The sequence below is a fragment of the Sus scrofa genome, chromosome 3 (genome assembly GCF_054392235.1).
Source record: "Sus scrofa isolate SSC_HxYL_T2T_F1_AM1 chromosome 3, Sscrofa_HxYL_maternal_Yorkshire_Landrace_v2.0, whole genome shotgun sequence".
In the NCBI taxonomy this organism is placed as follows: Eukaryota; Metazoa; Chordata; class Mammalia; order Artiodactyla; family Suidae; genus Sus; species Sus scrofa.
In genome coordinates this window covers 58,280,215-58,297,979 of record NC_139385.1, presented here as the reverse complement: position 1 = coordinate 58,297,979, position 17,765 = coordinate 58,280,215, and the positions used below count along the sequence as shown (strand labels likewise).

Genomic DNA, 17,765 nt, shown 5'->3' with positions numbered 1-17,765 from the left:
GGAACAAAGAGGGTCTAAGAGTCTAATCTTTCAACTAAATTTTATGAAATCTAGATACTGGTTAAGTATCTCCACTGAAAATTTAGTGTTCAAATTGAGATGTGTTGTTAATTATAACACCTACAGCAGATTTCAAAGACTTAGTATTTAAAAACTCACCTCATTAATAGCTTTTATATCGATTACATGTGCAAGGATAACATCCTCTATGTATTGAGATAAGTAAAATACAGTATTAAAAGTAAATTCATCTGTGTCTTTTTTTTTTTTTTAATAGGTTGCCAGAAAATTTAAAGTCACACACTTGGCTGGAATACTACTGCTGAGAGAAAATACAAAGAGGATGAGCTGACGCACCACCGAAGTTAGCTAATAATGCAAGGCAGCATCTGATGGAACGTCAAACAATAAAATTGTGGGGCCTACGATGAGGGAAAGACGGAGGCTTCCAAGACCAGCCAAGCTTTCCGTGGAAGGCGAGTCTGACGAATTTGTGCGTCCAATGAGGCGCAGCTGGACGTGCCTGGCACGCAGGCTCCGCGCCCCGCCCCTGACCGCGTTGCGCTTTTTGACCCCGCCGTCCCGCCGTAGGCAGCGCTGCACGCCCGGAGCAGCGATGGCGGATGTGTCAGAGAGGACACTGCAGCTGTCAGTGCTGGTTGCCTTCGCTTCTGGAGTGCTCCTGGGCTGGCAGGCCAACCGGCTGCGGAGGCGCTACCTGGACTGGAGGAAAAAGAGGCTGCAGGACAAACTGGCGGCGACGCAGAAGAAGCTAGACCTGGCCTGAGATTCCCGCATTGTCGACCCCCGCCGGCCCCCACGCGGCCACCTCGAGGCCGCCTCTCTCCCGCGCTGGGGGCTCCGGCGGCCGAAGCCAGGCTCGCCTCAAGCTCTCCGCCCGCCGTGCCAGGCTCTTCCCGGAATCGGTGAGCAGTACTTATAGCGGTACTCTAAGGGGAGGCTTTGGGGACGGACGGATATCTTGGAGCAGAAGGGACTTTGGAGAGTCCATAGGAGGTGACTTGCCCCCACAAACACCAGACAGAGGAGGGAAGTTTCCCTAATAGCTCGCACTTGGGTGTCTAGTTCAGTTCACTGCGTGTATTTTACGGGAGAATCTTAGCAGGCGCAATGTTGTTGCACCTTGACATTAAACTTCAAAACGGTAAACACAGGAAAAAAACACCCTAGAGTGTTCCTGTCACTTCCTTATCAGTTTATTTTTATTTATATTTTTGGTAGCACCATAGTACATCTTTTTATTCATGCTGTGTCATCTCCACTGTGCTGGTCAAGTGGAAAGAGGAGTGGCTTGGAAGTAAGGAGCCTTGCATCTAGTCCTGGCTTTTTCATCAGAGCTGTGCAAATTTTCCAGAGTCTTAGTTTCTTATCTGCAACACCAAATCTTATTCTTCATGATTTAACTAAACAGTAGAATAATTTGAAGTTAACGATTATGTATTACTAATTTTTATTTCTCTTTTCTGTTTTCAACAGCTTGTTGAAGATGGATACAGAGCATTGGACAGAAATAGTTTCTCCTTGCACTTTATGAATCTATTTTATTTTTAAAATAAAAAGTTCAAAGATGTTTAAACTTTTATTATTATTATTATTATTAAAGGAAACGTATCTTGCCTGCTGTGCAGCTTACTGAATTGAGAGATCTGGATTCTCAAAACTGATATATTAGTGGTTTTGATCAGATAACTTGTTTTTTAAGGATTGGGTGCTAGTTCCTTGGTACAGTTGCAAAGCAGAGTTGGCCTGGAGACAGCTGAATCTTTTTGGCCAGCTGTTTTACTGGAACTGGTCAGGAAAACAAGGGACTGTAAAAATAAATGAAGTAAAGGCGGTGTATGTAAGACCTTTGCACTTCCAAGAGTGGCAGTAAACTCTAAGTGATCTTGGATAAGTTTGTTTTTTTTCTTTTTTTTTTTTTTGGCCGAGCCCATGGCATGTGGAAGTTCCCAGGCCAGGGATTGAACCCAAACCACAGCAGTGACAACTGCTGAATCCTTAACCGCTAAGCCACCAGGGAACTCCAGCACCATGTTAACATAAGAAAATTCAGAAAAGTTGTTTCACAGAAAGCCACTTTTTTCCACTTTCATTCTGTGAATGCAGTATTCAGGGAATGAACCGTTAGTTCTAGAGCTCCATCCCTTCTGGGCTGCAGTTGGCTGAAGTATCCAAGTCACCATTCCTCACTGAGGCTCAAAGAGGTGAGGCCTTTGAGACAAGGTAGGTTTCTTAGGGCACATGCGTGGTGCCCCCAGACTGTTGGTATGTGCCCAGTTAAGCCTCTAGGTTGTGACCCTCTGGGCCTGTTCATGTTCCCAGTGAACCTGGTCTTCCCAGTATTGATTCCTTTCTCATCAGTTAGGTGCAGCACCATGACACACTCATCTCCCTCTCGTGTCTCACCTCAGTGTTCTGTCATGCCTGCCTCTTTACACTGGGCCCATGTGGCCCGGCACTGTGGCGGACAGTTCTCCTTAACGTTGCCTCTCACTGTTTCCCTTCTAGCTCTCTACCCCTTGCCCTACTTAAACATGTTTGGTTTTTTCCCCTGAAAATACTGCTTTACGTGGAGACATTACTTTTTCTGTATTAGCCACTAGATCTACACTATGATTCCCTCAGAAGCTTTTAAATTCTCTTTCAGTGTCATCCGTGAGGAAGCTATACAAAGTTGATATTCATTGTAACGCAGTGATGAAAGAAAATCATAACGAGTTTTATGAAGTAGCTTGTTCTCAGGAGAGACACTGGCCGTAGTGTTCTTTGGTTTTGGCCATCTGGCTTTAAAACTTTCTTGTAGGTTACTCTGATTTCCATAATGGCATCAGGGATGACAACAGAGAGCAATGACTAGTGTTAAGGTGACTATGCTAGGTATTATAAGTCAAAAGAAATGTAAATTAATGAAAAAGAAGGCAGTTAACTGAGTAATCTCATTCCTTACAGCATAGTGAATACCTAAGTGGTTTCCTCAAGCTTGAATGTGCAGATGAAACACTATTATTAAAATATAGATTCTGATCCTGTAGGTCTGTGGTGAAGCCTGAGATTAGGCATTTCTAACAGTTTCCCAGGTGATGTCGATGATGTTGATCCAGGACTCATAAGGAATAAATGCTTGTCACTCTGAATTGGGTACAAAAATGTATAAAGTCAAACTCATCTTTCCACCTAAGGTGAACAACAGTTTTTTGCCTCCTTCCTCATACATATACACATACGTAGGGAGTTTGTTTATTTTAACCAACATAGAATTGTACCATCTTCATGACCCTGTAACTGTTCCATTTAAAATATGGAAATGTCTACAAAGCAGGTAGAATTTTTTCATTTACTTATAGACATATATGTAAAATAAATATTTCATAAATGACGGATTGTCTGTAGTGCCTTTTTTTCTTTTTGCTTATCTCTTACAAGATCACTTAGATGTACTGATTTATTAATCCATCTAGAAATACTTTGTAGCACTTAACTACCTCCTTTTTCAGCTTTTTAATAGAAATACTATGGTTATTTACGTGAAGTGTCATGAGCCGTAATGTAGAAAAAATTCAAAATAAAGACATGAGCTACAAAAAGCAAGAGTAGAATGGGTGAGTATATTAGCGGATGTCATAAAATGAAATACCAGAGAGCACTGAGAATGAACAACCATAATGCACATAATGATACAGATGTACAAACATACTGAGTGAAAGAAGCCTAACAAGATGCCAGTACACGCTGCATGATTCCATTACATAGCTCAAAAGGAGGCAAGACAAATTTTTACAGGTGGAAGTTAGGACAATGTTTACTTTTTTTGTTTGTGGGTTTTTTTTTGTTTTTTTGTTTTGTTTTGTTTTTTGGCTGTGCCGTGATGCATACAAAAGTTGCTGGGCCAGGGATTGAACCTAACTACAGCAGTGGTAACACCAGGTCCTTAGCCACTAGGCTGCCAGGGAACTCCTAATGTTTACTTTTGATGTAGGGTGTGGAGGTGGGCAGGGATTAGAAGGTGGGGAGGACTACTAGGGTGATGGTCATGTTCTGTATCCTAATCTGTGATGTTACACGGAGATGGGGGGTGTTCAGCATGAAAGTTAAGCAAGGTGAGTTCCTGTCACTTTTCTCTATACTGCGAAAAAAGTACGCAAATAGCGTGGCAGTTGGGCCTGTGGAATTGTGTGTTGTACTGAAAAATACTTAATATCGGTGTGGTTCCTCTTGAAAAGTTAGTTCAGATAGTTATTTTTATCCGGTGTAGTGGAAAAAAATTGGAAATTGGGTTTATGGGACTGAGTCCCGCTCAGGAAAATATTACAAACCTCCCTGAGAGATGTAAAATTGAGCTCATAATTACGTGCTCACGGGATTGCTGTAAAACATAAAGAATTACTATCCTCACAGAACTAAGGGTGAACAAGCAAAACTACAATGAAGTGATAACAAGAAATATCCCAAACGGCAAAGAATTAAAAACTGCCGATTTGAAGTGAGAGTATACGCCAGAACCATGTATGCCATGCTATCCGTGCAGTTAATTTAAGGCATTAAAATTCTTAAATTGTATCTTAAGATTAGTTCCGCAAAACTGGTATCAGAAAACAAATACCTTACCACCGAGAACTCCAACAGGAATGGCGTGACATTAGAGTATTGTGGGACTTGTAGTTTCGGACGCCGAAGGGCATTCTCCCCCCCAACTCCACCCCAGTCCTTCGGGATTGGTGAGGAATAGGTGACTATCTGGGCTGTGAGCCCGAGTACAGAGCTCAGTCCCTGCGGGCTGGCGGGTTACCTTCACCAAGATACGCTCTTCCCGCCTAGCCAGCGGGGCTGTAAGGAGGCGAGACCCGCACGCGGTAGTGACGTCACCTTCCGGCGCCACCTCCTGGGTTTCCCTGGCGACCGGCCTGAGCTCCGCGCCGACTCTAGGGAGATGCTGGCAAGGCGGCAGCGCGATCCCCTCCAGTCTCTGCAGCGCCGCAGTCAGGAACTGAAGAAGCAGGTAAACGTCTGGCAGTTCCAAGGGGGGACCTGGGCTCTGGCGGCGGGCGAGATCTGGGTGGGGCGCACCCTAATCCTGGGAGCCTATCCCAACCCACCTACCTTTTCAAGTTGCAACGCTCCCCCACCCCCAACACCCCAGTACTAACCCCTGGTTCTAACTCCTCACGCTCCCAACCCAATCCGGGGGGGCTAGAAAATCAGGACCCTCCTCACCCACCCCCACCCCAGCCTCCAGCATTTCCATCTCCAACCTAAGAATTCACTTAACCTACCTCACGTCCAAATCTAAACTTTTTTTTTTTTCCTTAGGGCCGCACCAGCAGCATATGGATGTTCCCAGGCTAGGGGTCTAATCGGAGCTACAGCTGGCGGCCTACACCACAGCAGCAGCACAATCCGAGCCGCCTCTACGACCTACACCACAGCTCCTGGCAGTGCGGGATCCTTAACCCACTGAGCAAGGCCAGGGATCGAACCTGCCACCTCATGGTTCCTCGTCGGATTCGTTAACCACTGCCAGGAGGGGAACTCCCCCAATTTTTTTTTTTTTTTTTTTTTGGTCTTTTTGTCTTTTTGCCATTTCTTGGGCCGCTCCCGCAGCACATGGAGGTTCCCAGGCTAGGGGTCTATTCAGAGCAGTGGGCCTACACCAGAGCCACAGCAACGTGGGATCCGAGCCGCGTCTGCAACCTATACCACAGCTCACAGCAACGCAGGATCCCCAACCCACTGAGCAAGGCCAGGGACTGAACCGGCAACCCCATGGTCCCTAGTCGGATTTGTTAACCACTGAGCCACCACGGGAACTCCCTAAATTTTCAATAGTAATCGTTCCACTGTCTCTGTGCCCAACATCGATGGGGGAGAGTGTCATTCTCCATGCCCCCTTTCCTTTATCCCTCCACTATCCCAGTAGTGGAGGCTATTGAGTGTGTCTGCTTCACATGAACCCAAGCAAAATAGGGGTCAAAGGAAAGTCTTAAAAAACACGAAAAATATTAAAACCTGACAAATGAACAAAGGACATGAACTAAAGAAGAAATTCAGGTAACAGGAGAAAAGTAATCTTCAAAGATAATCAAGTAATTGCCAAGGAAATAAGATATCACAAACACTTAAAAAAGCACATACTCAGTACTGAGGAGGCTGTGTTGAAACAGACACTGGCACTGCATTTCCAAAAGCAGTTTGACAAGATGTAGCAAATAGTCATGCTCCTAGGCTGGGTAATTACATTTCTAGGAGTTTACCATACACAGTAATTAAAAAAAAAAATTTGAGGCAGAGGTGGAAATGTGAAAGTATTCATTACAGTATTACTTATAGTAGAAAAGGCTGACTACAACTTAAATCATCAGTAGTAGGGGAATGGAAAAACATGGTGGGGTGTAATGCTGTGATTAAAATTTTGTTAAGATTTTAACGTGTTAGGGAAAATATTTTATAAAATGTCAAGTTAGAAAAAATAACATAATGGATAGATAGTATAATACATATTATAAAGACATATAATATTAAATGTATAGCATTTCAATTTTAAAATTTAATATGTAATATGCACACAAAAATGATGGAAACATGCCAGAATGGTAACTCTGTGTGGTAGAATGCTAATGACTATTGTGTGTTTCACTTCATACTTTTTGATACTTTCATAACTTTGAACACTCTATATCTAAAAGTTAAGAAAAAAGTAATTAGTAATTAATTGGTTGTTAATTTATTTTTTGAAATTCCTATTTCACTTTGCTAATTTTAGTTTTTATTTTCCATTTGGCCTATTACCAACTTTGTTTCCACTAAATAAAATTACTTTATAATCTTTGGCAGACAAGAAATATACCGAGTGCTCATATTTTATCCAGTTTTGGGCTTTCCTTTAAAAAGTATAAAAGATCGGATGGATAGATATTTCTTGAGGGACACTAGTGGGATTAGAATGGTACAACAAAATAGAATACTTACCTGGTAGAAATAAAAATAAAACTTCATAAGACATTGACTTAAGCTGAGTTCTGGCAAGATGCTTAATATGGGTCTGTATCTAATTTTATTTTATTTTATTATTTTATTTTATATTTTATTTTTGTCTTTTTGCCTTTTCTTGAGCTGCTCCCATGGCATACGGAAGTTCCCAGGCTAGGGGTCTAATCAGAGCTGTAGCCACTGGCCTTCACTAGAGCCACAGCAACGTGGGATCTGAGCTGCGTCTGCGACCTACACCACAGCTCATGGCAATGCTGGGTCCTTAACCCACTGAGCGAGGCCAGGGATCGAACCCACAACTTCATGCTTCTTAGTCGGATTCATTAACCACTGCACCACAACAGGAAAGCCTGTATCTAATTTTAAATTTAGTGGAATATTAGGAGAACCAGGAAATGTTGTAGAAGTAAACTACAAAGAGATTTTCTATTAACATTATTATTAATACAAATTTGAAACAGGGAGTTCCCTGGTGGTTCAGTGGGTTTGGGATCTGGCATTGTCACTGCTGTGGCTCAAGTCACTGCTGTGGTGTGGGTTTGATCCCTGGCCCAGGAACTTCTGCATGCCGTGGGCATGGCCAACCCCCCCCCCCCCACACACAAAAAAAACCCACAAAACAAACAAAAACAAAAAACCAAAGATGAAACAAAACAATTGCCAGGTTTATTCAAGCTGGAGACCAATTGGCTCTGGAACCTTTAGATACACCAAGTGTTATCTGTCTGCAAAGGGCTCTGTGATGGTGTGAGTTAATTCTTCCCTGGCCCGACAGAAGACACCCAAAGCAGAAAAGGGAACAGATTTCCAGCTTGGGATCCGTGGGATCTCTGGGACAAGTGATCCAGAGCCCATCTGGGTCATGCCTGTGAAGACTCACCCTGTCACCAAATGTGCAAATTTTGTAAATAACACTCAGATACAAAATGGCAAAAGTAGAGAAATTCTGCTTCTCTTTTTTCATCCATTCTATCTTTTAGAGGAAAGAACCCAAAAGATGTATGTGCCTCTTTTGTGGAAACATTGGCAAAGTTGTATGTAATGTTTGGAAATTGCTATGTCACTGTATAAGATATAAGAATGAGGATTCAAAAACCTGTGGTTTATTCATACAATGAATACTACTCAACAATAAGAAGGAATAAACTAATGATAAACACAACAATATGGAAGTGTCTCAAAAACATTCTGTGTGAAATGATTACACAAAAGAGTATATACTTTCTGGGAACTTTCTGGAGTAATGGAAATTATATGTTGACTGCCAGGGTCCAGCCCTAGCAGCCAGGAGACGACGAACAGGAGGAGGGGCTACAAAAGGCTCGGAAAGAATTGGAGCCAACTCCTCAGCTACATGCTGCAGATGACCCAATTTATTAAGTGAAGAGCATCAGCTTTTATACCATTTTACAAACAAGTCTTATGTAAGATTTGACATTAACACTTGATTTAAAGCCCCTATTGTACCCTCCACCCGAGATGAAAAAAGAGATTAGTCAGAACATGTTCCTTTAGTTTCAGATTTTTCTTTAAGATTAGAAACTTAAAATTTAACACTGTATTTTTCTTAATAGGTCAATAGTAAGCTAGTCTATTCTATATTAAGAACAAAGCTTTAATAAGTGATAGACTGTGGTACCTAACATTCTTTAGCTAAAGGCATATGTGGTTAACAGAAACGCATGAGAGCCTTAGGCTCATGACATTCTTGGGGCTGCGGTTTATTTGGCGCCAGCGAGCTAAGCATATAACCTATTGTCCTGGCTTACGTAAGCTCTTTATATAAGCTATTTGTCTAAACCACCAATTCCAATAGGGAGGAGTATTATTCCTAAGAATTGCCAAGTGCCCCCACAAGGGATGATAAAAATTACAGGTGACACTGTTATTTAATAGAAAATATATCTGTTGTAGGGAATGGCAATTTGTAGGCCATATACAACACTTATACCAGCCCCGAACTTCTTCCCAATGTGAAGGGACTGAAGTCATAAAAGTTTCCCTTGTATACTTTTACAAAATAGGTGCCATAAATTATTACTCCAAAACAAAGGATTTTTCCATTACACTGTTTAAGCGACTTCACTCTGTTTTGGTCCTGGTGTTTACGTACCCAGGGAAAATCCCTAGTTATAAGGAAACTATGAGTCAAAGATGGAAAGAGAAGAACAAACACAAAGAAGTAAATCAGCATGTTTTTTAGGGGGTATCATTTTTCTTTTCCAGGAAACCGATGTTTTTCAAGGAATTGCTCTGCAATCCTTCTTCTTTCTTCAGCCTGTCTGTAGCTCTGCTAACCAGACAAGCCTCATGCAGGTGCTGACTGTGACTTCTTTACTGGAGCAGCCTTATGGCTCCCGACAGTTGACAGGGGTTTGGTTTTCATGGGCATATGCTTTTGCCAAAACTCAGCAAATGTATGCCTAAGATTTGTGCATTTCAGGAGTTCCCACTGTGGTGCAGTGGCTTAAGAATCCGGCTGCAGGAGTTCCAGGTGTGGCTCAGCGGAAACGAACCTGACTAGTATCCATGAGGATGCAGCTTCCATCCCTGGCCTCGTTCAGTGGGTTAGGGATCTGGCCTTGTCGTGAGCTGTGGTGTAGGTTGTAGATGTGGCTCGGATCCCACATTGCTGTAGCTCCAGTTTGACCCTTACCTTTGGAACCTCCATATGCCTCGAGTGCAGCCCTAAAAAACAAACAAACAAACAAACAAAACCAGAATTTGACTTCAGTGGCTTAGGTCACTACAGAAGCTCAGGTTTGATCCCCAGCCTGATGCAGTGGATTAAAGGATGTGATGTTGCTGCAGCTGCTGCTTAGGTTGCAACTGTGGCTTTAAAAAAAAAAAAAAAAAAAAGATATTTTGAAGCCTGAGATCTGGAATAAAATTAATGATCATTTCTTTAAAAAAAAGATCAGTGCATTTCACTGTATGTAAATTTTACACCAAATATTGAACTCTAGTTAGTGATGCCCATTGTGTATTATTTAAGGGGAAATATACTGATTATCGTAGTTCACTTTGAAATACATAAAAAAATAGATAGATTGATGAAGAGATGAATTAAAAAAGAATGGTAAAATGGTAGAATCTAGAAGGTGGGTACCTGGATGTTACTGTAAAGTTCTTTCAACTGTATGTTTAAAGTGTTCATTATAAGATATTGGAAAAGAGAAAATTTTATTGCCTAAAGTTATTATATTTAACAATACAATATTTTAAAGTCTCCATTTATTGTAGGTTGAAGGTTTGCTTTCTGAGAGTCGACTGAAAGGAGCTCTAGAAGCCAGCAAAAGACAAGATATTTACCAAAGGTAAAGCATACTAAATTGTGTAAGCTCTTTGGGACTCTGCTTACATATCAATGAGCAGTATATACAGCATAGAAATTGAGGCAGTATTTCTGTTTTTAATCAATACAGTTTCTTGTTTGTTTGTTTTTAGGGCCACACCTGTGGCATAGGCGGTTCCCAGGCTAGGGATCTAATCGGAGCTGTAGCTGCTAGCCTACACCACAGCCATAACAGTACCAGATCTGAGCTGCATCTGTGACCACAGCTCATAGCAACACCAGATCCTTAACTCACTGAGCAAGGCCAGGGATCAAACCTGCATCCTCATGGATGCTAGTCAGATTTGTTCCTGCTGAGCGATGATGGGAATGCCTAATACAGTTTCTAAAAAGACAAAATAATAATGGGCAATAATACTGAGGTAACAAGGAATGAAATTTTCCAAAATGTATTTTCAAATATTCCTTAAATTATCTATGTCTGCCAAGTCTAAATATTGGAATTATAAGATTAAATAGAGAATTAAAATGTTAAAAAGTGGCAGCTTACATTTATTTTGTACTCTGTATGTACCAAGCTCTCTAAAAACTTTTTTTTTTTTTTTTTTTTGCCTTTTTGCCTTTTTGCTATTTCTTGGGCCGCTCCCACAGCATATGGAGGTCCCCGGCCGAATCGGAGCTGTAGCCACCAGCCTACGCCAGAGCCACAGCAACGCAGGATCCGAGCCGCATCTGCAGCCTACACCACAGCTCACGGCAACGCCGGATCATTAACCCACTGAGCAAGGGCAGGGATTGAACCTGCAACCTCATGGTTCCTAGTCGGATTCGTTAACCACTGCGCCATGACAGGAACTCCAAACTTTTTCTTAATTAATTTTCACAATAACATTGTGAGATACTCATTAATATTGATGAGAAAATTAAGGTTCATAGTTAATATGTCTAACATTACTTAGCTATACAACATTAAAGTGGAAAGGCAATAAAAATATTTTAAGATTGATAAGAAATGCAGAATTTACTTCTTTTTAATTGAAATATAGTTGACTTACAGTGTTGTGTTAGTTTCTTGTATACGGCAAGATGATTCAGTTATACGAATATGAATATATATCTATATACACACTTATTCATATTCTTTTCCTCTGTAGTTTATTACAGGGTATTGAATATAGTTCCCTGTGTTATTCAATAGGAGCTTGTTGTTATCCATTCTAAATATAATAGTTTGCATCTGCCAATCCCAAACTAGTAATCTATCCCTCCCCTGCCTCTCCACCCACTTGGCAACCACAGGTCTGTTTTCTCTGTGAGTGTGTTTCTTTTTCATAGATAAGTTCATTTGTGTCATATTTTAGATTCCACATATAAGTGATATCATATGGCATTTATCTTTCTCTTTCTGACTTATTTTGCTTAATATGATCTCTAGGTCCATCCATGTTGTTGCAAATGGCATTATTTCATTCTTTTTTTGGTTGAGTAGTATTCCATTATATATATATATGTATCATATTTTCTTAATCCATTTCTCCGTCAGTAGACATTCAGGTTGCTTCTATGTCTTGGCTGCGAAATAGTGCTGCTGTGAACATAAGGGTGCATGTATCTTTTCAAATTATAGTTTTATACAGATGTATGCCTAGGAGTGGGATTGCTGGATCATTAGCTTTTCACCATTGAGTTGGCTGTGGGTTTGTCATAAACAGCTTTTATTATGTTGAGATATGTGCTGTCTATACTCACTTTAGTAAGAGTTTTCATCATGAATGGATGTTGAATTTTATCAGATACTTTTTTTACATCTGTCAAGATGATCTTGTGGTTTTTGTCTTTTTTTCTTGATGCGGTGTTGGTTGATTTGCATGGTTTTTTAAAAATGATTTTTATATTTTGATTTGCATATGTTGAGCTATCTTTGTGACCCTGGATGAATCCACTTTGATTATGGAATATGATTTTTTTAATGTGTTGTTGGATTCAGTTTGCTAATATTTTATTGAGAGTTTATATTCATCAAAAATATTGGCCTGTAATTTTTTTTAATTTTTTTTTTTTTTTGGTATTATATTTGACTGTTTTTGGTATCGGGGTGAGAGTGGCTTAATAGAATGACTTTGGAAGTGTTCCCTCCTCTTCAGTATTTTGGAAAAATTTGAGAAGGATCGATATAAGTTCTTTGTGTGATTGGTGGAATTTCCCAGTGAAGGCATCTGGTCTTGGACTTTTGTTTGCAGGGAGTTTTTTGGTTACATATTTTAATTCACTTCTAGTGATCTGTCTGTTCAAATTATCTATTTCTTCTTGATTCAGTTTTGGTGGGCTGTATGTTTCTAGAAACTTGTCCGAGAAATGCAGAATTTAATTGAGTGAGAGAAGGAACTTCACTCCAGTCTCAGTGGAGTTACAGCCTTTGGTTCATTTGAATTGAATGCAACACATATCATGGTATAACTTGGGTCTAGGAGAAACAAACCTAAAACCGAAGGTTATGGACTTGTTCCTTTGACAGAAACTACAAAAACAGCTCAGAGTGAGCATCATTGGCTTAGACTGAGTTGTGAAAGGTCCTTGGCCTGTGCAGCCCCAGATCCTGTGACCTGTCTGTCAGCAATGCTGCCTTGCTTGGGATGGTGATCCTACCTCTCTTGAGATGGGAAAACCGTTCTCTTGGTAGATAGGTGTTTTTTGTTTTGTTTTGCATTTTCTTTTTAATCCCTCAGAGAGTTTAAATAGATTTTAAAATTACACAGACATGATAAACTAATTGAATTAGATTGTTTTAACTGTTAACTTTTGTACTAAGTTTAGGACATCATTAAAAATCTGTATATTTTGGGTATTTAAATAATTTATAACATTCAGGAGTTCCCTGGTGGCTCAACGAGTTTAGGATCCAGCATTGTCACTACTGTGGCCCAGTACATGCCCTGGGTATGGCCAAAAGAAAAAGAATTTATAACATTCGTGGGAATATGAGATTCATGCTACTAGTTTAAATGATTCATTAGAAAATTTGAAAAAAATTTTACTTAAGTCAGATGTTCAGAGTATTTAAAAGCAAAATGAAATTTAAATGAATTTTAAGATATTGAAGGGAATTTAATTAACTATTAGTAGAATTTATTATTTAAGGAATTTAGTTCAATTTGAATTAATCAAACAATAATGCAAGAAAAAGTGAAGGTGATTGCCCTTGCTTTATCAGATTTTAAAATAGAATAAGTTATATGCTGAATTTAAAGTCCCAGGGAAAACTAAGTTTTTAAATTTTATTTTAATAAACTAATAATTATTTTTAAACCCAAGTAATAATTTTCCCTCTGTATAAAAAGATTACCTCATGGTCATTTTAAAATTCACATTGGTATTTGCATGCCTGAAAACATCATTCAGCCCTTATGTTTGATTAATAATTGGCTGGATATGAAGTAAAAATATTTTCTGCATAAACCTTTGAAGACCTTGTCTGGTTTCTTTACACCCAGTGATGCTGATAATTTTCATGGTCATTCCTTTGTAATTGACCTCTGTTTGAGGCTTTTATCCTTAGCCTTGGTGTTTTGAAATTTCATCATGATGTAATCAGGAGTTGTTCTTATCCTTCTCAATACTCAATGGGTCTTTTCAGTTTGAAAACTCTTGTCTCTCATGAGCTCTGGGAGAGTTTCTTTTATGAAAAGATAATTTTTTTACTTCTTTTAGTTTCTTCCTGAAACACTGTTGGGTCAGGTTTTGAACCTCCTGGACTTTTTGTCTGGGTCTCTCCTCACTAGTTTTTGTTTCTTTGTTTGTTTGTTTATGCCTGGGAATTTCTCTTGACTTTTTCTTTTAATTGTTTCAGTGGCCATTCTGTTCATTTATAATTGTCTTTTCTTGTTCTTTAATTTTTCTTCTTTTCATAGCATTGTGTTCTTGGTTATCTCCTTACTACTTCCATGATTGGGATTTTTTTTTTTAAATTCTTTTCTGTTCTCTAAGCTGTCTTTGTTCCTCTGGGCTCAGATTGTTTTTTATTTACTTGTGTTTAGTCTTAAATTTTATTCTTATGTTACTGGTTTTCTTTATTATGTCCAATAATCCTTGGATTATCTTTGTTTGTTTGTTTGTTTGTTTGTTTGTTTGTTTTGAAAGAATGAGAGACTAGGTTGATTATTCTAGAGAGCTGTCATGGGTTCTTCTACTCTTGTATGGTACCATTTCCCACTGGTACCATCCCCTGAAAGAGAATGAAGTTTTTATATGTGGGCAGGGATTTTGAGGCATTTGGGAACAAGCACTTAGCCCAAGGAGCCTCCATCCTCAGGATAGGGTAGGCTTTAACACTGTTGTACACAAAACTTCTTTAGCAGCTATAATTTTTCCCAGGTCATTTATTAGTTTTAGAGGAGAGGAGTCTTCCTGTAAGGAGGGAGGGTAGAGAGGAGTGAGATAAGAGAAGGGGGAACTAACGGGCTTAGATTTTCTGTAAATGGACTTTTTAAAAAGTCAAAGACTTTATTATAAAATATTTCTTATTTTATTATAAAAGAACCTAAACTAAATCTAAACTTAATCAGTATCTTTACTCTCTCCCTGAGTAATATAAAGATCTTAGTTTGCCTTAAGACTAATTTCCTTCTTTGTAGCTTAGATGTTATGTAAATGATTTTATTTATATAAAACAAATAATATAATGTATAATTAATATATAAATCAAACCACAGCCATTGTGCATGGCTTTTCATCTGTAGGACTTCATAATGCGTTCCCTTAGACATACTTGAGTTGACCCTCTGCCCTTCATACCTGCGAACCCAGCACTTTCTACCTGGCTGATTGTATCCCTCCTATGCTGGTGTGACTTCTTCCTCTCTTTATAGAAGATCATGCTTCCACCTTTTTTCTGTGCAGCAGCAAGTTGTTGAAATCTCTTGTTAACAGGTCATTTCTCTTTCATTCTCTTGCATCCAGGGTTCATTTCCTTTTAAAATAGTGTAATCATTTTTTTTGTGGGGCTTCAGGAAGTGGTGAAGATGAACATGTACTTAGTTTTTATTCTGATCCAGAAGTCTTAAAATATCTAACAGTTGAGGGTTTTAATAATTTTAAAGGAGGTAATCCTAAAGGAGGTAATCATAATAATAAAGGAGGTAATCATAATAAATAATTCAATTTGTATACATATAAAATAATTTTCTACTCTGGTTCTTAGGTGAGACTTATGAGTCTAAGTTTCAGTTAAGATTCTTTTGGTCAAGTGACAGGGAACCTGTTAAAACCAGTCAGTTTCATGCAGCAAAAAGTTTGGAGGTACGTTCTCCCGTGTTGAATCAGTGGCTCCTGATGTCTCTAAGGACCAGCCCTTGCTGTCATTCTGCTGTGTCATCCTTGGCTTGACCGTGGTGGCTGTCCACACCATTACAAAGTCTTCAGGCATCAGTATCTAAAAGTAGAAGGAATGATGGGTTCTTTACGTGCTCCTTCAGGGAGAATAAAATGGGAGAAAATGCCTGACACTTTTCACTTTTCCTTTCTTTTTTCTTCTCTTTTCTTTTCTTTTCTTTTGTCTTTTCTTTCTTCCTTTCTTCCTTTCTTCTTTCCTTTCTTTCTTCCACACCCATGGTGTGCAGAAGTTCCTGGGCCAGGGATCAGTCCCACACCCCACAGCAGTGACCTGAGCCACAGCAGTAACAGCACAGGATCCTTAACCTGCTGTACTACAAGGAACTTCCCCAACATGTTTCTTTTATGTTTCATTGGCCAGCACTGGGCCAGACACCCACCTTAGCCACAGTGAAGGCCGAGCATGCCATTGTGGAGGGTGGCAGAAAGACTTTGGTGTAGCTAACTAGAGGGTCAGCCACAGAGTGACATTTCCACTTCTTTCTGCCTCTTTCACAAAGGATTTTTACCCCCCTTTTCACTGCTTATTTCATTTTATTAACCTCTCTGAGAAAAAAAGATATAACTCAGCATAAAAATATTGACTTTTACAGATTGTTGGGGAAAACATTTGATGTTTAAGAACTCATCACTAACTATAGCCCATTTTTGGTCATTTTTATGCTTATAATTTGGGTGTCTAAGACTTTGTGTATGAACTGTCTATGGAAGAACCAAAACACTCTACCCATACGGACGGGCTAAGTTCACAAGAGAAGTTGCTGTGTTGGGAAGAGGCCAGCTGTAGAACCCAAAACTCTGCCTGCACGTTGTTACTCTCCCATGGACTAGCTCTGATCAACTTTAGAACTCAGCTTTCTTCAGCTGGAGTGAGTGTTGTGATGAAACTAAAATGAGGTGATACTTGTAAACTTCTTAGCATTGTGCATGGTGCAAGAAATAAATTCCAGTTGTTATGATCATTATTAGTTGTATCTTCTTGGCTGCATCCTAGGTTTATGGAATTTTAGAGATAGAGAATCATTTTAAAGTCCAGTGTTTTCCTTATTTTACAGATAGGAGACTAAAGCCCAGAGGCCCTTAAGTTTTCTGAGTTTTGGTTATCATACCTTTTTTGTACCTTAAATCTTGGCTGTGAGGATCATCCAAGCTAATAAGTGGAAAGGCTTGTGAATTTTTTGACATCCACACAATAGAAATTGCCTTGCCTGCTTAAAGACTTATGACAATATAAAATAGCCTTTTGGTTCTGACAACTAAAAACTCAGTAATTTTTTCTCTTTTAAAAATTTAGATGTATCCAGTTAAAACAGGCAATAGATGAAAATAAAAATGCTCTTCAAAAATTAAACAAAGTAAGTATTATAGTTGATCATATTATAAAAAGTCTGTTTTTACCCAAATATCTTATTAAGTGGCAGTCTATTAGAGTGGGTAAGTCCCTGGGTTCACGTAAGTGATGAAGTATAAGTGTGGTTGGTGCTAACCTGCCGGACAGTCGTGCCAAGTGTGTGCTGGGGAGCAGAAAAGCCAGGGCTCTCAGTACTGATAAATGTTCAGCTTCAGTGAACTCACTCAGCATTGAACACTCAGAAAAACTGAGAAGAAATGTTTTTATTTTTGTATTGTGTAAATTTTATGTTTCATAGTTTAGAGTTGCTTTAGGAAGTTCCTGTTGTGGCTCAGGGGGTAATGAACCCAACTAGTATCCATGAGGATGTGGGTTTCATCCCTGGCCTCACTCAGCAAGTTAAGGATCCGGCATTGCTGTGAGCTGTGGTATAGGTGGCAGATGTGGCTTGGATCTGGTGTTGCTGTGGCTGTGGTGTAGGCCAGCAGCCGCAGCTCCAATTCTACCCCTGGCCTGAGAATTTCCATATGCTGCAAGTGCAGCCCTAAAAAAAAGCAAAAAAAAAAAAATTTTTTTAAAGTCCATTGTAAGGAGAGTACATAATCTGGCCCAGAGGGTACATGGTAAAGAAGCTTTTTGTATTACATGGCAGCTCTGATATTGCTGACTCTGCAGAAATAGAGGAAAGTAGAATTTGCTCTTGACGGTCCCATCAGGATTTCCTCT

At 39.6% G+C, this 17,765-nt stretch overlaps 2 protein-coding genes across 8 annotated transcripts in view; both read left to right on the top strand.

Moving 5' to 3' along the window:
• The first annotated feature begins 593 nt into the window (after positions 1-593).
• On the top strand, positions 594-3,397 carry MTLN (mitoregulin). The gene is made up of 2 exons (XM_003124818.5): positions 594-926; positions 1,498-3,397. The coding sequence occupies exon 1, from the start codon at positions 617-619 to the stop codon at positions 785-787; it is 171 nt and encodes a 56-aa protein (XP_003124866.3). The 5' UTR covers positions 594-616; the 3' UTR covers positions 788-926; positions 1,498-3,397.
• A 1,505-nt stretch (positions 3,398-4,902) lies between these two features.
• The window catches only part of NPHP1 (nephrocystin 1), a 58,945-nt gene continuing 46,082 nt past the window's right edge, over positions 4,903-17,765 (top strand). For 4 of the 7 annotated variants that reach the window (XM_085018468.1, XM_013995825.3, XM_085018470.1 and 1 more), the window contains exons 1-2: positions 4,903-5,017; positions 10,249-10,322. In XM_085018468.1, the coding sequence (XP_084874594.1) occupies positions 4,949-5,017; positions 10,249-10,322 (143 nt within the window). In that variant the 5' untranslated portion in view covers positions 4,903-4,948. Of the gene's footprint in view, positions 5,018-10,248; positions 10,323-16,982; positions 17,044-17,765 lie in introns of all 7 variants that reach the window. The other 3 variants (XR_014841218.1, XM_013995824.3, XM_013995823.3) reach the window with 1 other exon arrangement.